Genomic DNA, 25,039 nt, shown 5'->3' with positions numbered 1-25,039 from the left:
ATAATGTTCTTTTTAGCAACATCATATGACCCCTTTAAAGTCCTCCTGGGAAGTTTCCGTTTACGCATTGCAAAGTTGTAATTACGACATCAGGCGTGTTTAAATCACTTTGGTCAGAGCAAAATGGCGCCATCTATATAAAATTATTTTAAACTTTCTTTGAATAATTAAAAATGTTTTTAACTCTACATCTAAAACATGAACAAATGTGTGCTTAAAGTGTGTTTTTCTTTAAGTTTTTTTATTCAGTTTAAGGTTCTGTAAATTAAATCGTACTATATTTTCAATTGTAATTGTACAATAAAATTATATTTTGTACATGACACTGTTTTATAAAAAATGGTGGAAAAAATAATTTCAATCATTTAACATACAGATGTTGCATTAATTGCACTCCAACATATTTACACACTGACATGCCCCCAACTTTGAGTATCCCACTTATAATTACAGTTTTATGGTGGCATTCAATTCATAAATATGATCTAATTAATTATTATCTATGTAAGTGGCACTGCTTAATATTTGTGTGGGAAGTGATACTTTTTTTTCAGGATCCTTTGAACAGAAAGTCAGAAAGAACAGCATTTATTTGAAATAGAACTATTTTGTAACATTATACATTTCACAATTTATTCCATCCTTGCTGAATAAAATGATTAATTTCTTCTTTTTTTAAAAAAAAAAAAATCTTACTGAGCCTTTTTTGATAGTTTACATGTTTTCACAGCGTTATGTATGATACTCACCACTACAGCCTTCAGGACCTCGGTGGTGATGGAGGGCAGCACTCTCTCATCATAGTCCTCTCCGATGCTGGTGAAAATCCGCGGTAGCTGTGTAGCAACTGGCCGGAACAGGATCCTCAGCGTGATGTTGACATTCTGCAAATCTGAGAGGGACAAAGACAGACCATTGTGCAGTTTCCTAAGTTTTATTAGTAAAAGAAAAATTTATTTTGGATCACTATGCCTCTCTGTCTTTCTATATCTGTAATTAGAATAAATGAAGAACAGAAGCCAGACAGAAACAGTAAGAGAAATAAAGACTGAGGAATGACGTACCTTTGCTACCAGTGATGACAGGCACATTGCGTGGACGGGACCTGCAGTCAAAGATGATTGGCTTCTGCACCCAGGGAATTAGGAAGTGCGTGCCCTCCCCAACAACAGCATCCTGAACACCTCGAAACCTGTCGAAGATGACCGCCCTGTGTCCCGCATCCACTGCAATGAAAAACCCCACAGAGTTAGACAACAGCTCTTCAAATATAATTGAAAACCTGGCAAAGAAACACCTGGGTTTTTATAAACTCAAAACAATTATGCCACTGTTTTATTAGGTACATTAGAAAGCAATTCAGCATTGAACTTACCATTGAAAAGTGCAGAGTTTACTACACCTCCTCCTACGGCCAAGGCCAATCCCAGCTTTCCAATGGACTCAAACAGCTTTGCCATGGCAGCAATGTGACAGTCCTGGGGAGAGAAGCATATTCATCTTAAGCATCTCATTATGGCATCTTTCATGAATGTAAAAACCCTTGAATAATTAAACCATTCTGACTGGTTAGCCTCGACTCTACAGCAGTGACACTGACATGAATGAAACGTGCTAACCTGTTCTCACTTTGAGTAAAAAACCTTACAATTAATAAACTGTCCTTGTAACATAGGTATTCGCTAACACAATAAGTTACATGAGGGAAAAACTAAGAGGGATTAAAACAATACCGTTGTAGCAAAGTTTATTTAATTAGCCTGCTACACGCTAATGCTGCAACTGACATGCAACAAAGTCCCGCTGCCTACTTTAACCACCAAGACGCGCTAATCATGCTTGTTTCTTTCAAAACGCCACATTATTATTATCGGCCTTTATGTAAAGTAAAACGAACACCAAGTCCATATTAAAATGCCGCTAGTATCTAACAACGTGGACCACTCACCGACTGCGCTGATAGATCACAGTGACCTCCACCGGAGCCTGCGTAAGAAACACATGAGAAGGTGATGTCTGAGCATGCGCCGAACCGTCAACATAGACCATCTCTGATTGGACAGAGGGACACAGACAAGAACGCCCACATGAGTAACGATAACTGTTATTGGTCGACGTCTGCTCGTTGCTTTAGAATGCTGAGCAACATGTGGGTGTTTCTTCAACTATGGCACCTTTGGCACTTGAAATTTAACTCCCCCAACAACCAGTAACAACGTCCATGTGTTGGATCAGAACACGTCTGTTTCAGTTGAGCTTCACTGTTTGTGGTTTGCAATGTTTAAAAGGGGTCATGAATTGCCTTTGTTTTGTGTTGTACTGTTCTCTGAGGTCCGCTTTTAATGTTATCAATATATTTACATCAAAAACATCATAATTTAGAGATTATGAACTATTTTCTGTCCTGTTTTTAACCCTTTTCATGGCGGATTGTAGACTCGGAAGTAAACACTCACTGCTATGATTGGCTAATAGTTGTGTATGTTTGACAGACAGCCTACACCAGGGATCCTCAAATCTGGCCCATGAGATCCACTTTCCTGCAGAGTTTAGCTCTAACCCTAATCAAACACACCTGAGCATGCTATCATGCTAATATGCTAATCAATGTCTTCAGGATCATTAGAAAAATCACAGGTAGCTGAGTTTGATCAGGGTTGGAGCTAAACTCTGCAGCGCATTGGACCTACAGGGCAAGATTTGAGGAACCCTGGCCTACACCCTTCATAGATGGACGCTGCTGTGATTTAGGTTAAAGGGGTCATATGATGTTGCTAAAAAGAACATTATTTTGTGTATTTGGTGTAATGAAATGTGTTTATGCGGTTTAAGGTTCAAAAAACACATTCTTTTCCACATACTGTACATTAGGGATGGGCGTATCAATCCGAAGTATCGATATATCGATACTGACGCGAGTATCGAAAGTATCGATACTCAAACAAAAATATCGATACTAAGGTCCGCTTTATTTACCAGTGGTTTTGTTTATTTAACAATAATAATAATAATAATAATGCGTACAATATGCATTGAATTGGACGAATAACCTTTGTTAGCGAGTAATTGTGTAGGATAGAACTATTTTCCTGCTCATCTGAACACACGCAGATGTTGCAAGACAGAACTAATCAATCACAGAGAGCGTTCACTCACTGCTGACAGTGCATTCAAACGGCTGCGTTTCCCAAAAGTATCGTAAGAAAGCATTAAAGAATTTAATAAATTTCATAATTTAAAAGTTTAGTGCAGAAGTATCGAATCGGTATCGATATCGACGATACTGCCTTGAAAAATATCGGTATCGTATCGAAAACAAAATAAGGGGTATCGCCCATCCCTACTGTACATTATTGTTTCTCCTCTATGCACCGCCTTTCTGAAACGTGTCGATTTTTACAAAGCTCATCGGTCTGAAAAGCGAGGTGTGCTCTGATTGGCCAGCTATCCAGAACGTTGTGATTGGCCGAATACCTCAAGCGTGTGACGGAAATGTTACGCCCCTCACCATATTGTGTATGTGATGCCCTGTCCCTCCAAGTAGGTATACATAATAAATGGCTGTAACCATAGACATAATAAATACCTAGACGCCTCATTGGCCGCTTTGAGCCTTTGCTGCGATACGTCAACGCGTCCGCCATGTTTGTGAGGGCAAGACTGCCTTAAAAATAAATGGAGGTGAACGGAGGAGCTGCAGTTTTTTCTGGATAAAAACATGATAACGGTTACGTTACGTTTATCAACCTATATCAGAGGTTTGTGATCTACATGGAGTTAAAAATAACTCAGCCTCCAGTTATTTATTTAGGTTTGGAAAATTATTATTTTTCGAAAGAAATTGTGAAAACTCATACTTGTCTCACTTGTTGATTTGATTGATTTTTTTCGGTTTACAATTCTAATGTTAATGTAGTATACCTGTGACATACACACGTTTTGTAATTTGAATGTACATTAAATGAAATTAAGTTGTTTCATTGCTTTCTCTGTCTTCAACCCAAACATTTTAGCTTTTCTTGTGCTTCAGGTCAGAACACAGCTCATTCCCTTTGAAATACTGGAAGTAAATCTAAATAATACATCTTTAAGCACTAATAATTTACCATTTGAGCAATTTTTCATTGAGAAAATTGAATAAAACCAGCGAATACAAATCAAAAAGGGACACTCTTGGTAGTCTGCTTTTTATTTTGATAGCACTCTATACAGATAAACTCCACAACAAAAAAATGCAACTGATAATTCTTTATGGATCCAGTAAAACTTACAGTTACAGTGGTAAAATATTATGCACTGATACAGTGCACAGTCAAAATATAATAAAAGTGATATGAAGTCTTCGTCGTCTCGTCTGATGCACTCACTCAACCAAGCGTTCTAACCACAACCTCGCCCCTCCCCCTCCCCCAACCATTCCAATTTCTGTAGGCGGGAATTCTTTGTAATGAAATTCTAATGAGCCGCTTTGTGATATCACAAAGCCCGGAAACCAAACGCTGTAGTCCAAACGAGCCGTTTGCGGTAGTTCTTGAAAATGGATTTTTAAAAAACAAAATATCTCCCTTTGGAGTGGACTTTGAGATTTGTAACTTCTATTTTTTATGCCCAAACATACATACTACACACTGGCTAAAATAAAAAAAGTGAAAAAGCATAATAGGACCCCTTTAAAACAAAGCGATAGAGTAAAATATTTGCGCTGCGCTGGGACGGCTCGCGGGAGAGCTCGTGGGTGATTCGCATTTATATCATGAAGCAGAGGTTCAAACTCCGGTCCGAACACCACTGGCCATGAGCTTTGGGCTCTGCTCTCACGGAGAATATTTATTTATATAGCATATTTTATTTTAGATCAACTAGAAACAATGTTTAACTTATAAAGTTTTATTTTGAAATGTAAGTCAATAACAATTGGCTGGAGCCAGAGCCAATGGTGAAAGTCTTTGCGGGAGGAGACCCCGCCCCATTTTGGAGGTTCTGCCCACTTTTGGAGTTCACGCCCCATTTTGGAGATCTCCGGTCTGCAGTTATATCTACTTGGACGCGTTCAGGCTGTAAAGTATGTACTCTTTCAGCGCTCGTTAAGTATGTACTATGCGGTCTCGGACGCAGCCCGACAACATCTCGTTTTGACATCTCGTGTGGTTCTGTGTGACTTGGACAACTTCAAGTTACGCCCCCTTCCAGTTACGCCCCTCTCTTCCGCAGACAGAGCCTTCTCGAAATTCCACTCCCCCTCCAGGCCCCCTCCTTCCCGGGACGACACACCTACCAGCGCGAGTCATTATAAACCATAGCACTGCATTCATACAGTCGTCTTTAACTGACGGATCCAACCTCGGACTGGCAGCTTTAAGGACGCATTCTTCTGAAACTGTAAGTCTCGTTTATGTCGCAATTTTTGGAAGACGAGTCTTGAAAGGATAAATTAGGGCAGCTACATTCATCTAACTTGCTTAGTTGTGAATGTTGCTTAATTGTCACGGTGAAGGTGAACGAATGAAGATATTATATGCAAAACATAGACAATTATTTCCGTTTTCAGTCGTGGAAAACTATCGCAGTCTATTTGGACTTTAACTTGATCTTTACACGCGTATCATCAGATGAAGAAATCAAAATAAACAGTAGTTTAATTTGTGATATCGTTAATCGCAGGCTTTTACCGTTTTGTCGTGCCAACCTTTAGTCAGTTCTTTCAGATGCCATGGGATACTGCAGTTTTGATCGTCCCTAGAGTAATAGATTGGATTAATGTAATTCTGTAATTTCCGCGTTCATCCTCAGAGCTCAGACTACACGCTTTCCTATTGGTGCACCTTGACCGTGGCCAGCCCACGTACTGACGCCGCGGCGTGCGGAAGACTCGCTCGAGTGACTTGAGAGTGCAAGTAAATGTGTTTGTTTTGTGGGTGTTGCTGTGGAGAGTGAACTTGTGTATGCCTAGGGATGGGCGATACCACTTATTTTGTTTTCGATACGATACCGATATTTTTCAAGGCAGTATCGTCGATATCGATACCGATTCGATACTTCTGCACTAAACTTTTAAATGATGAAATGTATTAAATTATTAAATTACTAAGAGTAAAATGGGTAATAATAAGCACTTAACTTTATGTTTAAAATGCATTTTAACATTCAATACGCCTTATATATTTCAACGTTCAATTTAAATAACTGTAATTGCACAAACTATGTAGGCTACAATTTCAGTTTGTTTATTGTGAAATAACTCTGTCCTTCTGTCCTCTGATAAGCATTGTTCAGGGCTGCCGTTACCAAAAGCTTTAATGCTTTCTTATGATACTTTTGGGGAAAGCAGCCCTGTTTGAATGCACTGTCAGCAGTGAGTGAACGCTCTCTGTGATTGATTGGTTCTGTCTTGCAACATTTGCGTGTGTTCAGATGAGCAGGAAAATAGTTCTATCCTACACAATTACTCGCTAACAAAGGTTATTCGTCCAATTCAATGCATATTGTACGCATTATATTTTTGTTAAATTAACAAAATCACTGGTAAATAAAACACACCTTAGTATCGATATTTTTTGTTTGAGTATCGATACTTTCGATACTCGCGTCAGTATCGATGTATCGATACTTTGGATCGATACGCCCATCCCTAGTGTATGCGTACATTTACATATTACAGCCAACAAACACAAAACATGTGCCAGGGGCATAAAATATGTTTTTTTCCCTGTTCTGAATGCAGCCATAAATAATAAAACATCTGCTTATGGTGTTTTAATAGTTATTTCAAATGTTAATTTGAACGCTGTCAGCCAAGGCCTGGTCAAATGTGTAGGAGGATTATCTAGAAGTTTTGTAATAGTATATAACATTAAGACGGAAATGTAAGAAATGTGACTGCAATAATGATATTATGACCGTATATTATATATCCAATTCACACCGAAACAGTAAAACTGTTATCGATAAAGTTCTAAGGCAAATGGCTGCAATATAACAAAGAGTGAAAAATTTAAGGGGGTCTGAATACTTTCCGTACCCACTGTAACTATAATAGTTAAAATTATGCCATATTTTTCTGCCCATTGTAACAAAGTCCACCTTGCTTAATTTCAAATTAATATGCTCTTTGTCAAAAAGCAATAATGTCATAGGTGACTTTGTAGCACCTAATCCAATAATCCATTGAAATGTGCTTGGCACCAAATGACAAATTAATAAATACACACCAGAGAAAGGAGTGTCCGTTACAATGCACACACAGTCTGAAGGGGTCATGAAAAATTAGACTTTTTTCTTTGAAGAACAGTTAGATTGCATGGCATTATCTTTAACTGAATTTGCCAGCTAAACTACCTGATATCACTAGTTTAGGTTAAGGAGCGATTAAAGTGTTGGGCAACATTCTTAGAGGTTGTTCTAACAATTGTGTGGGTGTGTGTGAGAAGAACTTTGATTGGGAGTCTTTTCTTGCTACAAACTAAAATCTATAATTTAGACTTCATAAAATCAAGGACTTATCAGCATTTTATCAGTTATAATCCCAGTTTAAATAGACAACAAGCTAAGTGTTGTCACCTGACCCTTGGCAGCGCTATCATGAATTTGTCCCACAGAGATAAGAAGCTGAGGTGTGTTCGCTCATGAAAACGAATTCTGCTGACCTTTATATTATTGGATTTTAATGAATAATACATACTGACATAGACAGAGGAAGCTTTTTAAGTTATCACGGAGCGGATGGAAGAAAGCATAAATGTTTAATCATATTGTGGGAATAATATCACATGACCCTGAAGAAGTAGTCGCATGCACAGATTATCACTATATCTCTGTCATTTGACTGCATTTTGGTCACTAATCTCTACATTCCTCCAAATTAGAGTTTGTAAGGTGTACCAGTGGGAAGAAATATGGACGCTGATCAACTGCTCGGTGCCTCAATCATCAGGATCCCACCTCACCACTACATCCATGTGTTGGATCAGAACACCAACATTGCACGGGTGGAGCTCGGCCCTCTCACCTATATACGCCAGGACAATGAGAGGTAACCTGGAAAGCATCAGGTTAACTACTGTATGATGCAACAGCCCTTGAAACACAGGTTCCCACTGGTTTGATCTTTTTTAGATTTGATGTAAATAGATTTTTAATTTTAATTAATACAACGACATTTTAGTGGCTAAACTGGTGCATTATATGTAGGACATTTGCAAATTAGGAGCGTGTCCGGTTTCAAGCTGTGATGAAAGAGAGAGTTGCTGGGATACGTGGTGTGTAATCAAGCCTATTTCAAATCCTCCATTGCCCAGAATCCAAACAACAGCTGATATGAACTATTTATTAATAGTGTTCTATGTTTCATAGATTTATTTTTAGTCTTTCAGTTTCTTTTTCACTCTTCTTTACAAAACTTCATCTCAAACTTTCAGTTATTTCTACAAATACAAATCACTATATCAGTTCAAATGTTTGGGGTTATTAAGAATTGTTAATGTTTTTGAAAGAAGTTTCTTATGCTTACCAAGGCTGCATTTATTTGATCAAAAATACAGTGAAAACCGTTATATTGTGAAATAATATTACAATTAAAAAAAAGTTTTCTATTTTTATAATTTATTCCTGTGATGGCTGAATTTTCAGCATCCTTACTCCAGATCCTTCAGAAATCATTCTGATATGATGATTTGCTGCTTAAGAAACATATCTAATTATTGTCAATATTGAAAACAGTTGTGCTGCTTAATATTTCTGTGGAAACTGTGATAATGTTTTTCTTTGATTAATAGAACGTTTAAGAGAGCAGCATTTATTAAAAGTATTGTGTAACATTATATGTCTTAACTGTGACCTTTGATTAATTAAATGCATCCTTATTGAATAAAAGTGTAAGAAAATGTACTGACCCCATACTTTTGAACGATAGTGTATGTGTCCTGATATTACATGATTCACTGAAATCTTCCTCCTGTTTTCTTTTAGGGTTCTGTTTGCCCCTGTCCGCATGATCATGGTGCCGCCCAGGCACTATTGTGTTGTGCTCAACCCCGTTGCCCGTAATGCTGAAGGCCAAGTTCAGTTTGATGCATCAGGTCAAGCGAAGCTCAGACATGCTGACCTGGAGATCCGCCTGACCCAGGACCCCTTCCCCCTCTTCCCTGGTGAAGAGATTCAGAAGGTATGGAGTTGAGAAACATGATGCTTTGCAGCTTGTGGCTTAAGAGCTCAGACTTGTGGGTAGTTTCAACATGTGGTGGTTTCCGTCAAAAAGTGGCAAATCTGTGCCACACCTATGTGTTTTTTCCCATCAGCTAACGTTGACTAGATCACAACGAGCACCATTTTGCAGCAATTCTCTTATTATTTATTATGTTTTACATTCTAATATAATTATTACCAATGATTACCATTTTCTTCTTCTTGTATTTATCTGTCTCTCACAGGATGTGACGCCACTGCAGATTGTGTACCCGGAGCAGCATTTATTAAAAGTATTGTGTAACATTATATGTCTTAACTGTGACCTTTGATTAATTAAATGCATCCTTATTGAATAAAAGTGTAAGAAAATGTACTGACCCCATACTTTTGAACGATAGTGTATGTGTCCTGATATTACATGATTCACTGAAATCTTCCTCCTGTTTTCTTTTAGGGTTCTGTTTGCCCCTGTCCGCATGATCATGGTGCCGCCCAGGCACTATTGTGTTGTGCTCAACCCCGTTGCCCGTAATGCTGAAGGCCAAGTTCAGTTTGATGCATCAGGTCAAGCGAAGCTCAGACATGCTGACCTGGAGATACGCCTGACCCAGGACCCCTTCCCCCTCTTCCCTGGTGAAGAGATTCAGAAGGTATGGAGTTGAGAAACATGATGCTTTGCAGCTTGTGGCTTAAGAGCTCAGACTTGTGGGTAGTTTCAACATGTGGTGGTTTCCGTCAAAAAGTGGCAAATCTGTGCCACACCTATGTTTTTTTTCCCATCAGCTAACGTTGACTAGATCACAACGAGCACCATTTTGCAGCAATTCTCTTATTATTTATTATGTTTTACATTCTAATATAATTATTACCAATGATTACCATTTTCTTCTTCTTCTTGTATTTATCTGTCTCTCACAGGATGTGACGCCACTGCAGATTGTGTACCCAGACACAGCCCTGCGTCTGCAGGTCTTTACAGACGTTACCTGTTTCACAGGGTGCTGCCCTCGCCCCTTGTTCTCAATAGTTCATATAACTCTTTTAGCATTCCCGAAATGTATGTCTTTGTTTATACGATAAGACAAGAGAGTGCTTTTTCACCCACTTGTTTTTTTGTGTTTGTGAACTAGGTTTGTGTTTAGAGCGCTTTTTCAAACTCATAAATCGCCTTGTCATAAATTGTGTGAACAGGAAGAACTTGATTCTGGATCAATGAATATATTGTGTGAATGTAAATCATCATTTAACTGACATTTAGAGCACTAATATGTCAGACAGAGGGGTGAATCACTTCCTTCATTAATTCATTCCCTTCTTCCCCCTCCCTATTATGAATACTTTAATTCCCATCCTCATTTTTGTTTTGATAAATATGATTTTTATGCATTCCCTTGTGAATTCTAATAGAACCATACATATGGATTATATATTAGATTTCTAATTAAAAGTAACTTGTATAATAACTTAGCAATGTAAATTTCAAATGTATACATCCAATTTCTCTCTGTCTCACAGGGTGAGCGTTCGTTCTTCCTCAGGCCAGGAGAGCATTTGGAGAACGGCATTCAGGATGTGTACGTGCTGTCAGAGGAGGAGGGGCTCGTGCTGCGTGCTGTCGAAGCCTTCGTTGACACTGAGGGGGTAAAGCACATGTTTGATCAACCGCAATGAATTACTAAAATCACTCATTTAGTACATAATTAACTAGAAATCAAGTGTATGAACAGCTGCATGTGCAGGTTGAAGGTGTTCTGAACAACTGCGGTCTGCAGTAGAAAAAAGAAGAGAGCTCGGATTCATTCAAGAAGTATTCTAACAAGGGGAGAAATGAATGAAAATGCAGGGTGTAGACCGACAAGGTTGTTGGAGATTTCAGAACAAAAGAAGACAAATAGAGAGTGGGTGTATTGTGTTTACAGACGTTACCTGTTTCACAGGGTGCTGCCCTCGCCCCTTGTTCTCAATAGTTCATATAACTCTTTTAGCATTCCCGAAATGTATGTCTTTGTTTATACGATAAGACAAGAGAGTGCTTTTTCACCCACTTGTTTTTTTGTGTTTGTGAACTAGGTTTGTGTTTAGAGCGCTTTTTCAAACTCATAAATCGCCTTGTCATAAATTGTGTGAACAGGAAGAACTTGATTTTGGATCAATGAATATATTGTGTGAATGTAAATCATCATTTAACTGCCATTTAGAGCACTAATATGTCAGACAGAGGGGTGAATCACTTCCTTCATTAATTCATTCCCTTCTTCCCCCTCCCTATTATGAATACTTTAATTCCCATCCTCATTTTTGTTTTGATAAATATGATTTTTATGCATTCCCTTCCTTTTTTTTTTCTTTTCTTGTCATTCACCTTGGCTTATACACACGCACATACACACAGTCTGATCGTATGCCACTTGTGCTGCAGTGTCCGTCCCCACCTTACACTAATGTTTGCCATTGTTACTCCTCCCTCCTTCTTTCATTCACCCCACCTTCCCGCACCTCAACGCTTCAGCAGGAAGAGCTAGATGAAGAAGAAGGGGAAAGCCGAGCCAAAAAGAGGGGAATACAGCGGCGTCCAGGTGACCGTTGGATGCTGCGCGGCCCAATCGAATATGTGCCGCCCGCCACCGTAGAGGTGCTGCTTAGACGAGATGCTATCCCGCTGGATGAGAATGAGGGCATTTACGTCCGTGACATCAAAACTGGAAAGGCAAGATTCGAAGATTGTAAAGAATCGATCGACCAAATGCTTTCTTTAAATTTCTACCATTTTCAGAATCACATTTGAGTGTTTAAACTGTTAAGAATTGTCACATGGGAAAATTAGAGGATATTTTGAGACTAGGCCTGAGAGCATGGAGTTCAGTGTCAGTTAAAGCAATTGTTCAGGCAAAAATGAAATTGTCAAGCTTTACAGAGGCTAAAATGTACAACTTCATTTGTTGTAAAGTGTGTGTTACGGGGCTGACAAGACGTGAGACGTGCGGATCCATATGCAAGCTTTTATTTAGAAGACCGAGATGTTGTCCTGAAACAGGCATGGGTCAGATAAAGGCAGACAGGTATATGGCGGGCAAAACACAAGAATGGTCCTAGGGCTAGCATAGCTCGACGATCGGCAGACAGAATCAAAAGGGACAAGACTAAAGGGATAAATCCAGGAAAACAGGTGAAGATCAAAAACCGAGAACACAGGCAAGGCAAGGCAAGGCAAGGCAAGGCCAGACTAGGCAGCTAACGAGGGCTCTGTAATGTAGCTATCAAACTGATAAATGCTAAACAAAACTCGGCCGAGGGAAGGGATCAGAGTGAGTGTTAAATAGTGAGGGAGTGATATGAAACAGCTGGGTGCAATCAGTGTTAACAGCTGTGTGCAATCCGTGCTGAGTGCAATCAGTGCAATGAATGATGGGATATGTAGTCCGGGGTGATGTGCAACAGTGTGTAGTGCGAGAGTCAATGAAATTGGAAAGGGTGACCTCTGATGGCTAGCAGATGGAAGTCCATGGACCGGATTCGTGACAGTGTGCATCTAATGACATCATAAATTTGATTATAAGCCACAGCTTTTTTTGTGAATATTGGTTTAAATTTCAGATTATTCCACACACAAAGCTGTCTTACGGCTTCAGAATATTAAAATAACAGATATACCATTAAAATAAATATTATTATAAATATTTAAGTTACACTTTATTTTAAGGTGTCCTTGTTACAATGTAATTATATATTTAAGTACTGGGTAATATTAATTAACTACATGTACTTAGTATATGGTTAGGGTTAGTATTAGGGTTACTTGCATGTAACTATGCATAATTTATTGTTATTATAATAGTAAGTACATGTAACATGTGGAACAAGGACACTTGGACACAATAAAGCGCTAGCAATATTTATTTCATGAATAATTTTTTTTTTTTAATTTTTCTCCATTCAGTTTAATTTTAAGGAAAAGACTAGCTAGGACAATTATCCAAAAATCTAACTTTTGTGTTAGACAGACAAAAAAAATGATATGGGTTATATAAGAATAAGAAATAAAGAATTTTAAAATTTTGAAGTGAAATATTCCTTAATCTTTTATTTCAGTTTAGACAATTTAGGAAATGTAACATAATGAATGTAACTTAATAAGGCAGTGTCATGTTTCTTATTGAAGAACTACATTGTAGCTTGAGTTTGATTCATTTAATTAATATTGACAAAACCAAACAACCTCAAGGGTAAACGCTAAAACCTCACAAACAACCTCATGAAATTCAAGTGCTTTATATCCCAGCTGACCTTATGTCGGTTTCTCAGGTGCGTGCTGTGATTGGCCAGACCTACATGCTAACACAGGATGAGGAACTGTGGGAGAAAGAGCTTCCAGCCAATGTGGAGACTCTTCTGTCTCAATCACTAGCTGACCGCTCGGAGCGAGGAAGAAACCTTGCCCAAGCTGAGAGAGATCAAACCAGAGTAGTGTCCTATCGTGTCCCACACAATGCGGCCGTGCAGGTGTACGACTACAGAGAGAAGAAGGCCAGGTATGTAGTGATACTTGTTTGAGTGACAATCATATGTTTATGCAACATCTTTCCTAAGACTTTTAGGTTCATATTTTAGTTCTGTGGAATTCATCTTAAAAGTAGTTTTATTTTTATTATTTATTTGTTTTATTTAATCATTTTTTGTGTAGTTAATTAATTGTTACATTTCTAAGTTAACTTAAATTAGATCTTGGATTTCATAATTTGGACATTGTAAATCACCTTTGCCATTCTCTTTCTCTCTTTCCCATTCTGTTTCTCTCACAGGGTGGTGTTTGGCCCTGAAATGGTGATGCTGGGTCCTGATGAACAGTTTACAATTCTTTCCCTATCCGGAGACAAACCCAAACATCCTAATGTCATCAAAGCCATTTGTCTCCTGCTTGGCCCAGACTTTTGCACGGACATCATCACCATCGAGACGGCCGATCACGCTCGCTTGCAGCTGCAGCTCTCTTACAACTGGTATGTTGTGTCTGTGTGATCTAAAGCCTTATTAGGAATGTATCGAGGAGTAATAATAAGGTAAGGAATACTTGACGACAGGCCGTTGAATTATTAGAAAATAATGCAACACTTGAGGTGGGGATGCAGCCACGATGCAAGGGTAGTGGCTGTTACACCTCGGGTGTGCATTATTTTCGAATAATTCAATGGACCGAAATCAGTTATTCCGCTTATACTACAGTTAGCACACCTCAAATATTGTTCAGATGTTGTATGTCAAGACATTCTTCAGGTTTTTGTCCTTAAAACGCTATAGTGTGTAGAATTAATTTCTTACGCATCTCATTTAAACTCCATTGCTAATTTCAAAACGTCATTTTAGATCTAGTAATGGAGGCTTGAGCTGTTGATAGCAGACTAATGCAGTTAATAACTAAGTTAAGAGAGCGAGAGAGAGCTGTGCATCTCTCAACAGAGTTTGGCAGCAGCGACTCTACTAGTAGTGAAACTTTAAGCTGATTTTCTTCAAGAACAGAGCTGCTGTTACCTCACTTTTGAGTCATGTAGCTTTTAAGTTGCTAAACTGTTTTACTGATAACACATTTCTGTGCCAGTGTGTGTCTGTACTGTATGTGTGTGCGTTTAATGGAGAGAGAGTGGGAGAAAGGGAGTATGTGCTTTTCATAAATAATAAAACACAATTTTGTGGCAAAAACAGGGAATTGATTTGTCATTTTTATCTTGTTGTTTACTATATTTATTTGCTTGGTCAGTATCGTTGTGGGTTTTGATTATTTTGCTGTTGTGAGCTGTAAGGACCTTTTGAAATCGTTTGGTGAAGTGATATGGATATGTAATGCAGTCAAGACCTGCCTGGAACTAATTTAGCCGTAAGTTTCCCTGAAAACAACTGCACACCTTAGGATGTTCATCAGCCAATCTGATTCAAGCATTCAACGGCCCCATATTATAAGTGAAAATAAACAATATCATTAAGCTGATCAGAGGAGTGACCTCTCTTCCTTTCTTTCTGTGTCAGGCACTTTGATATCAAACAACCCGCTGAAGCAGCCAAGGCTACGGCTCTGTTCTCCGTGCCAGACTTTGTAGGTGACGCGTGCAAAGCCATCGCTTCCAGAATCAGAGGTGCAGTGGCCTCAGTGCAGTTTGACGATTTCCACAAGGTATGTGACACACATTTAGAGATCAATTGCTCTGGTATACTTCTCTTTCCTACAGGTTTAGTGCCTCAACCTTTGACCATAATTGTGTTGCAATAAGTCATTATGTGAAAACCTGCAATTTGCTTTGAAAACCCATGTATGATTAAGCCTCTAAAAAGAAAAGCAAGAACACATAAAAGATGACTATGATGCTAATAGCTGAATTTTATTCACAATGCATTATAACATGTTAATAGCTGACTTTAATTCACAATGCGTTATAACAAACACAAAAGAAAATTAAAATCTCAGTATGCTTTTTTAAAATAATCATAACATGGTTAAAAAAACAGTACATTTAAAATCACAGATTGCTCTAAAACTAGATTAGTGTCAAGACGTGCTTGTATTACTAATTGGTTGATTGTGTGAAAAATTGTTATGTTTTAATCATTTACGTGACATAGTTGCCATACAGTGGTAATGATTTGATTCTTTAATAGGGTGTTTTCAAACCATGAGGCCAATTTTGTTCTTTTACTTATATGCCAGGTACATTTCCCTGCCTTTGTTGCCACTATTCAGGTTTTTGTTAATAACAACAATACCGGCCTTTGCATACTCATCCCAAGCCTGAGGATTGACCAGTAGAACCATGGTTTTTATCTGTGCATCACATTTTCCTTTGTACCACAGGTAGACACTGTCTCCACTTGTTCCTTTATTAAGGTCGGCATTAACTTTTCTGAAACCCTTAGCCTTAAGGCTAGACTCTTCTCGAGGACTTGTGGAAACATCAAGAGCAGTGAGGGCTTTGCTTATATCAGTTGTGCGCCGATACCAAATGAAAATTTGGTATCCACGGGCATCGCGATTGGTGTCTTCATCCACACGAGTGAAGCCCAGCTCAAACAGGTGCTTGTCAGCATAGAAGTCAACAGATGCTGTGACCTCAGAGATGTAGTTCAGCCTCTCTCTCTTCACCCAGAGATAGATGACGTTTCCACCTGCATTACGGTTCAGATCACAGCCCAGTCTCTCCCAGCCTTCTAGCAGAAGAGCAGGTTCTTCTTTGGCGTCTTTGGTTACTTTCAGGCTTATAATCGGATTATCATTTGGAGTGCTGCCACGGAAGTACCACAGAAAGATGTGATCTCCACTAACTCCTGCATTCAGATCCTTGTCGATCTGTGTATACTCTGCATCAACCAGACCAGTTTTCATGTCATTGTTGAATGAAAACTCGATTCTGGTTATTGGTTGGATTTGAGGATCTTTCTTGTACCAAAGAAAGACCTGGGGTTTAGGTTCTTTGATGCCTTCATTGAGGTTAACCTCAATCTTCTGATAGAGTTGTTTTCTGAATTGCTCTTCTTGTAATGGAGTGGTGGAGACTTCAAGGTTAGTTATTTTCTGTCCGGTTGACATTTCCTTTACTTATTTATTTACTTTGCACAGAGGAACTGTAAAATTCTGCAGAAGAAACCATACATAATTTGCTTATCATATAATTTAAGTAATTGAAAAAGAAACTGTATCATTTTAAACATTATCCTTAACAAAAAAGATTATATCCCACAGTACAGAGTTCCTAAGTACGCAAACAATACAGGCATTTTTAACATTAAAGTCTGTGTGAGAGCCTGAATATGTATTTTTGTTTTCATTTTATAATGATCTATATTTTTGCATTTTGTCCTTTCCGGATACACTCACTTCTATATTATAATTCTCACATTTCAGTCTTTGTTAGCATGTTTATATCTCTCTTCTTTAAATTTATATTTTATGAAATTAATCCTGTAAATGATAGTGATTGCACAACTTTTAGCTATAAGGTCACAAACTCTTTCGTAGTATTAAAGGAACATTTACTTTAAAATATGGATCATTTTTTTAAAGATATGGAAACTTTTGATCAAATATTTTATACAAAACTTATATATTGCAAGTAAGAAAACACAATAGTTTATGCATAGACAAAATGGTCAAAAATTCAGTTATTTCAATTTTATAAAAATTGCAGAGCTTTTCATCAGATCAGTACATCACAGCCTTACCAGTAAATGCAGAATCTTCTGGAGTGTTGCAGAAGACAGCTGTTTGACTGAAGATCTTCCTTTGTTGGGATCGGTTTCTGTTATGGTGTTATATATTGGTTCCATAAAAGGCGTTGGTACATGTTAGCCAATCACATTTTAATAGAAACTTGCCTAAAATCAATAAATCATATGACTGTTTTTTTTAAATTTGAAAGTAAAACACATGGTTTCAAAAATGCATACATCAGAGAATATGATTACAGGCCACAAAAATTTCGTACATTTTGAAAAAAAGAAACACATGATTGACAGCTTTAATCAGCGGCTTTGTTTAATCTCATGTTATATGTATAATTTTTACTATCTCACAGGACATTATTTTCTAATGTCTCTTTTTATACTAATCAAAATAATGATTCACCAAGAACTTTCATACTAAAATTTACTCTGAATTTATGAAGAAAAAAAAATACAGTACCATAAAGCCCCGACTGGTGGAGGGCTGCAGTGATGGTTGACTTGATGATCAAAATCCATCCTGCTGTAACAAGCTCAATAATTTAAAGCAGCAGACCAGTGTGCGCTTAGAATAAACAGACGATATTGTTCACTGGTGTGGACGCTAATATCTTTATCTTTATGGTGATCTTTATAGTCATCGTTCTTGGTGTGAACAGGGCTTCCGTCTCATCATAGCAAGATACTTTTTGCTAAACCTTTGTGAAACCATCTAAATACTCTTTCATGGTGCAATATTGAAATAATGTCATATCCTTACTCTTTTCTTTATAATTGAGAAATCTAGAGTTATTTATAATTGCTCCTCTAAAGTAAACAATGTTGTCAAATGACACATTGGAAAAAAAACATCAAAAGAAACAAAGGAATCAGCAATAAATTGTGGAAGAGGGCACAAACAGCCAGTTTCAGATCTAAAAAACCTAACCATGGAATTCCTCAAACAGGATTCACAACAGATAAGAAAGTGAAATTTCATTAAATAAAAATGTTTGCATAATCACAAGGAAATTCACAGCGGTGGAGATGGTATAATACTGCTGACAAGTTTTTATTAAACTGAAAAACTAATATCAAATAAACAGGTGAAGTGAAAGCCGTCAAATAACAAAAATATTCAAATCATCCTTCCAGCTGCAGAAAACAGGCAACAAAATCCAGATTCAAGCCATAGCAATGAATGTTAAGCAATGTCATTCATTAAACATTAATTGATGACATGGTTCAAAAAGTCTGGCTTAGTTGTATAAACCATGACTTTAAAACTGTGCCTGCATCTTGTTTTACGTTCTCTGCTCTGATCACACGCATCTATTCCTCTTTCAGAACTCTAACAGGATCATCTGTTCGGCCGTCTTTGGTTTTGATGAGAAGCTTGCGGTGCGGTCCAGTCTGCGCTTTAATCAGAATGGGCTAGTCATCAGCAGTGTGGACATTCAGTCTGTGGAGCCGGTGGACCAGCGCACCCGTGACGCCCTGCAGAAGAGTGTGCAACTAGCCATCGAAATCACCACCAATTCACAGGAGGCTACTGCACGGTACACTTCATCTCACTCTCTTTATGACTTTTTTCTTTAAATTGTTATTATTTTTTTTATTAAATGAATTATTTAAACATTTGAAATATTGAATTTACATAGAATTATTTAAATAATTGAAGTATAATTATTTAAATTAAATTTCTTGAATTTTTAAAATTTCTTATTTTACAGAATTCTGCATTATTTTATTATGCCCAGATTTACTTGCACTAGCACAAACCCTCTTTTGGCATTAAAAAAATATTGTCAGGATGTACTAAAGGCATGCAGTGAAAAATTAGTGCCGAAAAGGCATGGACAAAGTCATTTTTTGCGACGGACCTTATTGTATATGCATTTGTAGGAGTTTCCCTTTCAGATGCAAAAGTTTTTAAAGAAATCACACAACGTGATTTACTAAGGTTTTCACTAGTCAGTTTAATGCAGGGGCATTTCCTCCAATATAATATAGTCTCTGGTGTCCCCAGAATGTGTCTGTGAAGTTTCAGCTCAAAATCCCCCACAGATTTTTTTGGGTGTGAGCAAAAACACATCTTTTTTGTGTGTTCCATTAAATGCAAATGAGCTGCTGCTTCCGCCCACTTTCCAGAAGAGGGCGGAGCATTTACAGCTCACGCTTCAGATATAAAACATTACAATCATAGGCGGAGGGTGAACCAACTCCAAGGTAAGGCTAAAAGCAGCCAAATGTATTAAACATCATAAACCCGTCTTTTTAAGCAAGAACCAGACATGGGTGTCATGTAGGCAAATTTTTTTTTAGTGGGACTGAATTTGTATTTAACGTGATTACAATTTAATAAAAACGTTAGAAATGGCTAATTATATAACTTTTCCTTTCAGCGAATAGGAATAAATTATATATAGAAATTTATCACTAACATTTATCTATCACGAGTTTAAGCACTCTCAAAAAAAAAAACTATCGTTATAATTACTGAAGCTGTATACACTGTTAAATGAATCTCTTACTTACATTGTACATACATCTGCGCTTTGTTGTTTATGATGAGAGAATTCGCAAGAGTCCAGAATTCAGTAAGCGAACGCACGCACACTTTTTCATCAAATTTAATTTGTTTGTGCAGGGGCATTTTTGTCCAATTTAGTGGCATTTTGGCCCAAGTCCCCGTGGCCAGGGGAAGGCTAAGCCTTACGCACGCTCCGCCTATGATTACAATATTTGTAATGTTTATGTTGCAAAGACAATATGTAAATATGAGCTATAGTGACAATATAAACATGGCGAATTACAGTATGTGAGGTTCAATCAGGGCGGGGTCAATGCAAGTAGGGCAAATCGTCACCAGTCATGGACGGGGCTTACCCCTACTGTGATGTCACTGTGATGGGGGTAATTGAGAATGAATGGGGGAAAGTCACGTGACAAGAGGCAATGCCTCCATCATGATAAGATTGGATATGACAGGTTATGATAGGTTGTGATTGGTTCGTATGATAAATCCCTCCTCTTGTGTTCGTGCTTGTTGCTTACAAACACTAAACTGATGAGATTTATACTTGGTTTTAATAAATAGAATAGCCTATTAATTACTATTAATTACAATGTAATTAATTACATGATGTGGCGATTAATTTATCTAATTAATCGAAACTAAATTTGGCTTTGAAAATACCACAAACGATAATTTAAAGCTGTTATTTTAAAAGCATCAGTAGACATTAAATAGTATCTTTATAAAGAAATTGAACTGATGAGATTTATACTTGGTTTTAATAAATAGAATAGCCTATTAATTACTATTAATTACAATGTAATTACATGATGTGGCGATTAATTTATCTAATTAATCGAAACTAAATTTGGCTTTGAAAATACCACTAACGATAATTTAAAGCTGTTATTTTAAAAGCATCAGTAGACATTAAATAGTATCTTTATAAAGAAATTTTATTTGATTCAATATAAAATTTAGTACACATAAACTTTTAGGTTACAACAGCCTAACATAAACTATGGAACATAAAAGAAGATGATTTAAGAAACATCTCAGTATTTTCGTTGATGCAAGTCATCGGTAACCAAAACAGCTTTGTTACCAACAGTTTTCAAAATACCTTCTTTTATGTTCCACAAAAGAAAGTAAGTCTCATACAGGTTTGAAACGACATGAGGGTGAGTAAATGATGACAGAATTTAAATTTTGGGGTGAACTATCCCTTTTAAAGCCTTTTTTATTATTATTATTATTATTATTATTATTATTTTTACTTTACTGAAATGATACTCTAAATAAGAAACTAAAACTGCCAGCAAGTGGTGGTAAATGACTTTATGAGTCATTCATTAATTCGTTAAAAACGCAGATTCATTCAGAAACTAAACACCGCTGTGTATTTTTATTTTTAAATTGTAATTTTGTATCTTTTTTTCTACAAACAAAAAAAACGCTGTATTGCTCAGAGACGCATAACAATTCTGCTTTGACTTTATCGGTAATATTTGCCTTAGCAAAGTTGAGCAAAAACAGACAATATTTACATTTACATTTATTCATTTAGCAGACGCTTTTATCCAAAGCGACTTACAATTGGGGAATACATCAAGGGTTCATCATGGCTATACATTTTTAAGATCTAACCACTAGATGTCCCTTAGGAGTTTAAGAGCTTTCTCTAAATAAATAGACCTGTGATTATAGTTATATCCTGAAAATGTCTAGGACATCTAGTGGTTAGATCTTGAAAATATATAGCCACAGGTGTATCTATTTAACAATTTCTCATTCTCTATTGTCTGATGAAGGCCTGCTTGGGCTGATACGCGTTGGTGCTTTTTAATATGTCGCCCTGTCTTATAATAAAAGGCTTTTTACTTTGCTTGCTATGTGAGTGCCTGGATGTGGATTTTTCAGTTTTTTTTGCAATGGGATCCACTTTTTGTTTTTGACATTTGTTCCCTCTCTGGAGCAAACATAGTCTTGCTTGCTTGCGCCCTTGGTCAAGATTTTTTTTCTCTGACATGTATGAAATGTAAGATGACATAAAGGTCTTTTAATCACGTTATTTTCACTAATTAATTACGTTAACGCGTTAAACTGACAGCCCTAATTGAAATATATGATTATTTTTTATCAAAACTATTAGATTAGTGAGAAACAAAGTGAGAATTACCAATATTTTTGCACTTAAACACTAATTCTGTAAAATGGGTGGATGTGAAAAAATATTTTATAATTGTTAAATAATTATTTACATTCCACCCTAGAATTATTTACATGCTTTTGAAAGCCTACTATGTTTTTCGTTCAGATGTATTGACAGTCATTGGTTTTGTGTGGATATATTCATACATTATTTATTTTATCATGGTGAATAAATGGAGGGTAAGCTGCTTCATAACAAATGTGAAAGTTCTGTGCACCTTCCACTAGGGAGCAAAATGCAACAATCCTATGCGAGAGTCTGAGATTTGTCTAATTTCTCTAATTCTCAGTCTCTCTGAATTTATCAATTTACATTAACAATGCTTTACTCTGATGTTGTTCTTAAGCTTCTGTTATTCTGTCAGCTTACCCCATTTTCCACATGTATTTGTCTGTCATGCCCATTTACATTCATTTTCCTTCTTTCAGACACGAGGCAGAGCGTCTGGAGCAGGAGGCTCGGGGTCGCCTGGAGAGGCAGAAGATCACAGACCAGGCAGAGGCAGAGAAAGCCAGGAAGGAACTGCTTGAGCTGGAGGCTCAGAGGTGAGTTCACTGCGAGGGCCAATGCTATGCTAATGTTTGTCTGCACATTTAAGGTTTTCACGGTCAATAATCAGTGTGTGTGTTTCCCAGTGCTGCAGTGGAGAGTACAGGAGCGGCGAAGGCTGAGGCACAATCTAGAGCCGAGGCAGCTCGCATTCAGGGAGAGGCAGCGGTCGAAGAGGCCAAACTCAAAGCAGAGGCTCAGAAAATCGAGGCCGTATGTCATCCAGACTAGGCTAGGTGTCATCTTTTTCTATTCTTACCCTGCTAGATTTGGACCATTTTCCTCTCCTCTGTGTGTCAGGATGCTGAGCTGGCCCGTCTGTGTAAGGCGCGTGAGCAGGAGCTGAATTACAAGAAGGAGATGGACCAACTGGAGGTACAGAAGCAGCAGAAACTGGCAGAGATTGAGAGCCTGCGCTTCAAGGAGTTGATCGAGAGCCTGGGCACAGAAACCCTGAAGGAAATGGCCCGAGCTGGGCCTGAACTACAGGTAAGTCAGCATTGGGATAGCAAATTAACATCTTTCTGTAGTGGCTTTGCATCAAAATGTTTTATGGATGGATGTAGATTCTGTTGTTTTAATATTTTGTCAGTGGGATAAATAACCTAATAAAACATGTACCATGTTTTCTTCCAGGTGAAGCTCCTGCAGTCTTTGGGTCTGAAGTCTACTCTTATTACAGATGGCTCCTCTCCTATTAATCTCTTTACTACTGCCAATGGCCTTCTGGGGGCTCTGCAGGGCAAAGGACAGGATGAATAAATAAAAAATAGGAGAGACCGAGGTTAAGAGGCCTTATACCACTTGATATGCATGAATAAAAACTGATGCTGCTGCACTCTGTTATTGTTTTCATTCTTAATTGATTACAATAAAGCCATGTAAGTGTAGCATTAGCAGTACCTTTGCTGTCTTAGTTGAACTAGCGCTCAGTTCATTGTAATATGTAATCTGATATGTTTTTGCTTTACTAACACGTATACATCTTATAGACTTTACTTTGTGTTCAAGTATCATGCTGAAATGTGCCAATGGTGCCTTAAATAATTCAGTTCAACCAAAAGAGCTTTCTAGAATATGTTTCTTTACTGTGCTTTACTTTTTACAGCAATAAAACAACATTTAGTGTCCAATAATACCTCACATATCAAATAAAATATTTTGCATTGCTTATCAGCGCTCTTCATTTATTTCATTTCATAAAATTAGATCAAATTTTAGTTTAGACTATTTATAGTTTCGATGCTATCAGTCATCAACTGTGAGTCAAGCCCTGTGGTGTGGGATCCCGGGAGAATGATCAAGCAGACACAGAGCCAGTGCACTACCATAACAGTCTCAAGTTCATTAAGGAAGATGGATCATATATATACCACAGATTCATACAACAACATAAACGATGTCCTGGGGCTGGACATCCAATCAGAGTACTCAAAATGTGTATGTGTGTGTGACCAAATGTCCCCACAAGGATAGTAAAACCTGAAATTTTTGAAACCTGACCGGCCTGCAGTCCCCACGAGGGAAAGAAATGATTAAAAATAGTAAATGATGTTTATCTGAAAGTGTTACAATGCAAACAGTTTTTCTGTAAGGGGTAGGTTTAGGGTTGGGGGATAGAAAATTTAGTTTGGTCAGTATAAAAGTAATAGCAGTCTATGGAAAGTCCCCACAATTCACAGAAACAAAGGTGTGTGTGCCACTGAAAAAATAAATATTAACATAAACATTTGTTAATAAATGCGGGTTGTGAATGCTTGTGATTTAGATATTTGGCTACATGTTGGCACTGCCATATAGTGTTTTTTATTCATTTTAATCTCTCGTTAAGCTTCTATTGAAAATGTTACATTTTAGACAGATTACCCATACGCGTTCAGTCTTTGCGAAATATTTATCAAATCCCAAATTAGAAAAAAAAGAAATAAAAATTACTTCACCACTTGGAAGTAGTTCATTTGTCACGTGACATGCAATGAATTTGTTCATGAACTAGTCATCAAATCTAGTTCAGCTCAGAACACTTTAGCGGGTTAAATACATGGGATGACCTTGTGGGCGTCTGTCAACTGTGGTAAGACTTTACAGTTTTATGGACGTTTTGATACTACAAGTCTTTGTAGCTACATTGTTACGCCTGCAGGTGGCGACATTGCAAGCATTCTTCTATTTGGGTTGACCTGTTCTGGAACAGTGTTGTAAATACAACTTAACCACTGAGTTCTAGTCGTGTCTTCTTTTGGAAGGTCAAACTAAGTAGTTTCGCTTTCACAACGAAACACACAGCGTCACACACGGCCGGGCTAGAGTGAGCGGCGGCCTGCGGGCTTGAGAACGGCGCGGCTGGCGGATTCGACGAAGGAGCGGCAATCACATGTGACGACCCCGGGACTCCA

At 37.7% G+C, this 25,039-nt stretch overlaps 2 protein-coding genes and 1 pseudogene across 2 annotated transcripts; 1 reads left to right on the top strand and 2 right to left on the bottom strand.

Annotated features, from left to right (window-relative positions):
* LOC107567259 (prohibitin-like) overlaps positions 1 to 2,027 on the bottom strand; it is a 5,832-nt pseudogene extending 3,805 nt beyond the window's left edge.
* Positions 2,028 to 5,207: 3,180 nt separating this feature from the next.
* mvp (major vault protein) lies at positions 5,208 to 23,784 on the top strand. Its single transcript, XM_016254118.1, has 16 exons — positions 5,208 to 5,379; positions 7,863 to 8,029; positions 8,965 to 9,160; positions 9,426 to 9,460; positions 9,638 to 9,833; positions 10,102 to 10,152; positions 10,699 to 10,824; positions 11,696 to 11,890; positions 13,486 to 13,712; positions 13,983 to 14,180; positions 15,202 to 15,346; positions 18,712 to 18,923; positions 22,523 to 22,639; positions 22,730 to 22,856; positions 22,944 to 23,132; positions 23,280 to 23,784. Exons 2-16 carry the CDS (start codon positions 7,893 to 7,895, stop codon positions 23,403 to 23,405), a joined length of 2,277 nt encoding a protein of 758 aa, XP_016109604.1. The 5' UTR covers positions 5,208 to 5,379; positions 7,863 to 7,892; the 3' UTR covers positions 23,406 to 23,784.
* On the bottom strand, positions 15,639 to 17,444 carry LOC107567238 (uncharacterized). Its single transcript, XM_016252881.1, has 2 exons — positions 17,386 to 17,444; positions 15,639 to 16,798 (listed from the first exon to the last, which is right to left on the bottom strand). The coding sequence occupies exon 2, from the start codon at positions 16,751 to 16,753 to the stop codon at positions 15,863 to 15,865; it is 891 nt and encodes a 296-aa protein (XP_016108367.1). The 5' UTR covers positions 16,754 to 16,798; positions 17,386 to 17,444; the 3' UTR covers positions 15,639 to 15,862.
* Positions 23,785 to 25,039: the final 1,255 nt, after the last annotated feature.

Source organism: Sinocyclocheilus grahami, unplaced genomic scaffold, assembly GCF_001515645.1.
Source record: "Sinocyclocheilus grahami isolate Dianchi unplaced genomic scaffold, SAMN03320097.WGS_v1.1 scaffold27.1, whole genome shotgun sequence".
In the NCBI taxonomy this organism is placed as follows: domain Eukaryota; kingdom Metazoa; phylum Chordata; class Actinopteri; order Cypriniformes; family Cyprinidae; genus Sinocyclocheilus; species Sinocyclocheilus grahami.
The sequence above is the reverse complement of the archived record's forward strand: the minus strand, read 5'-3'. Positions and strand labels throughout refer to the sequence as shown.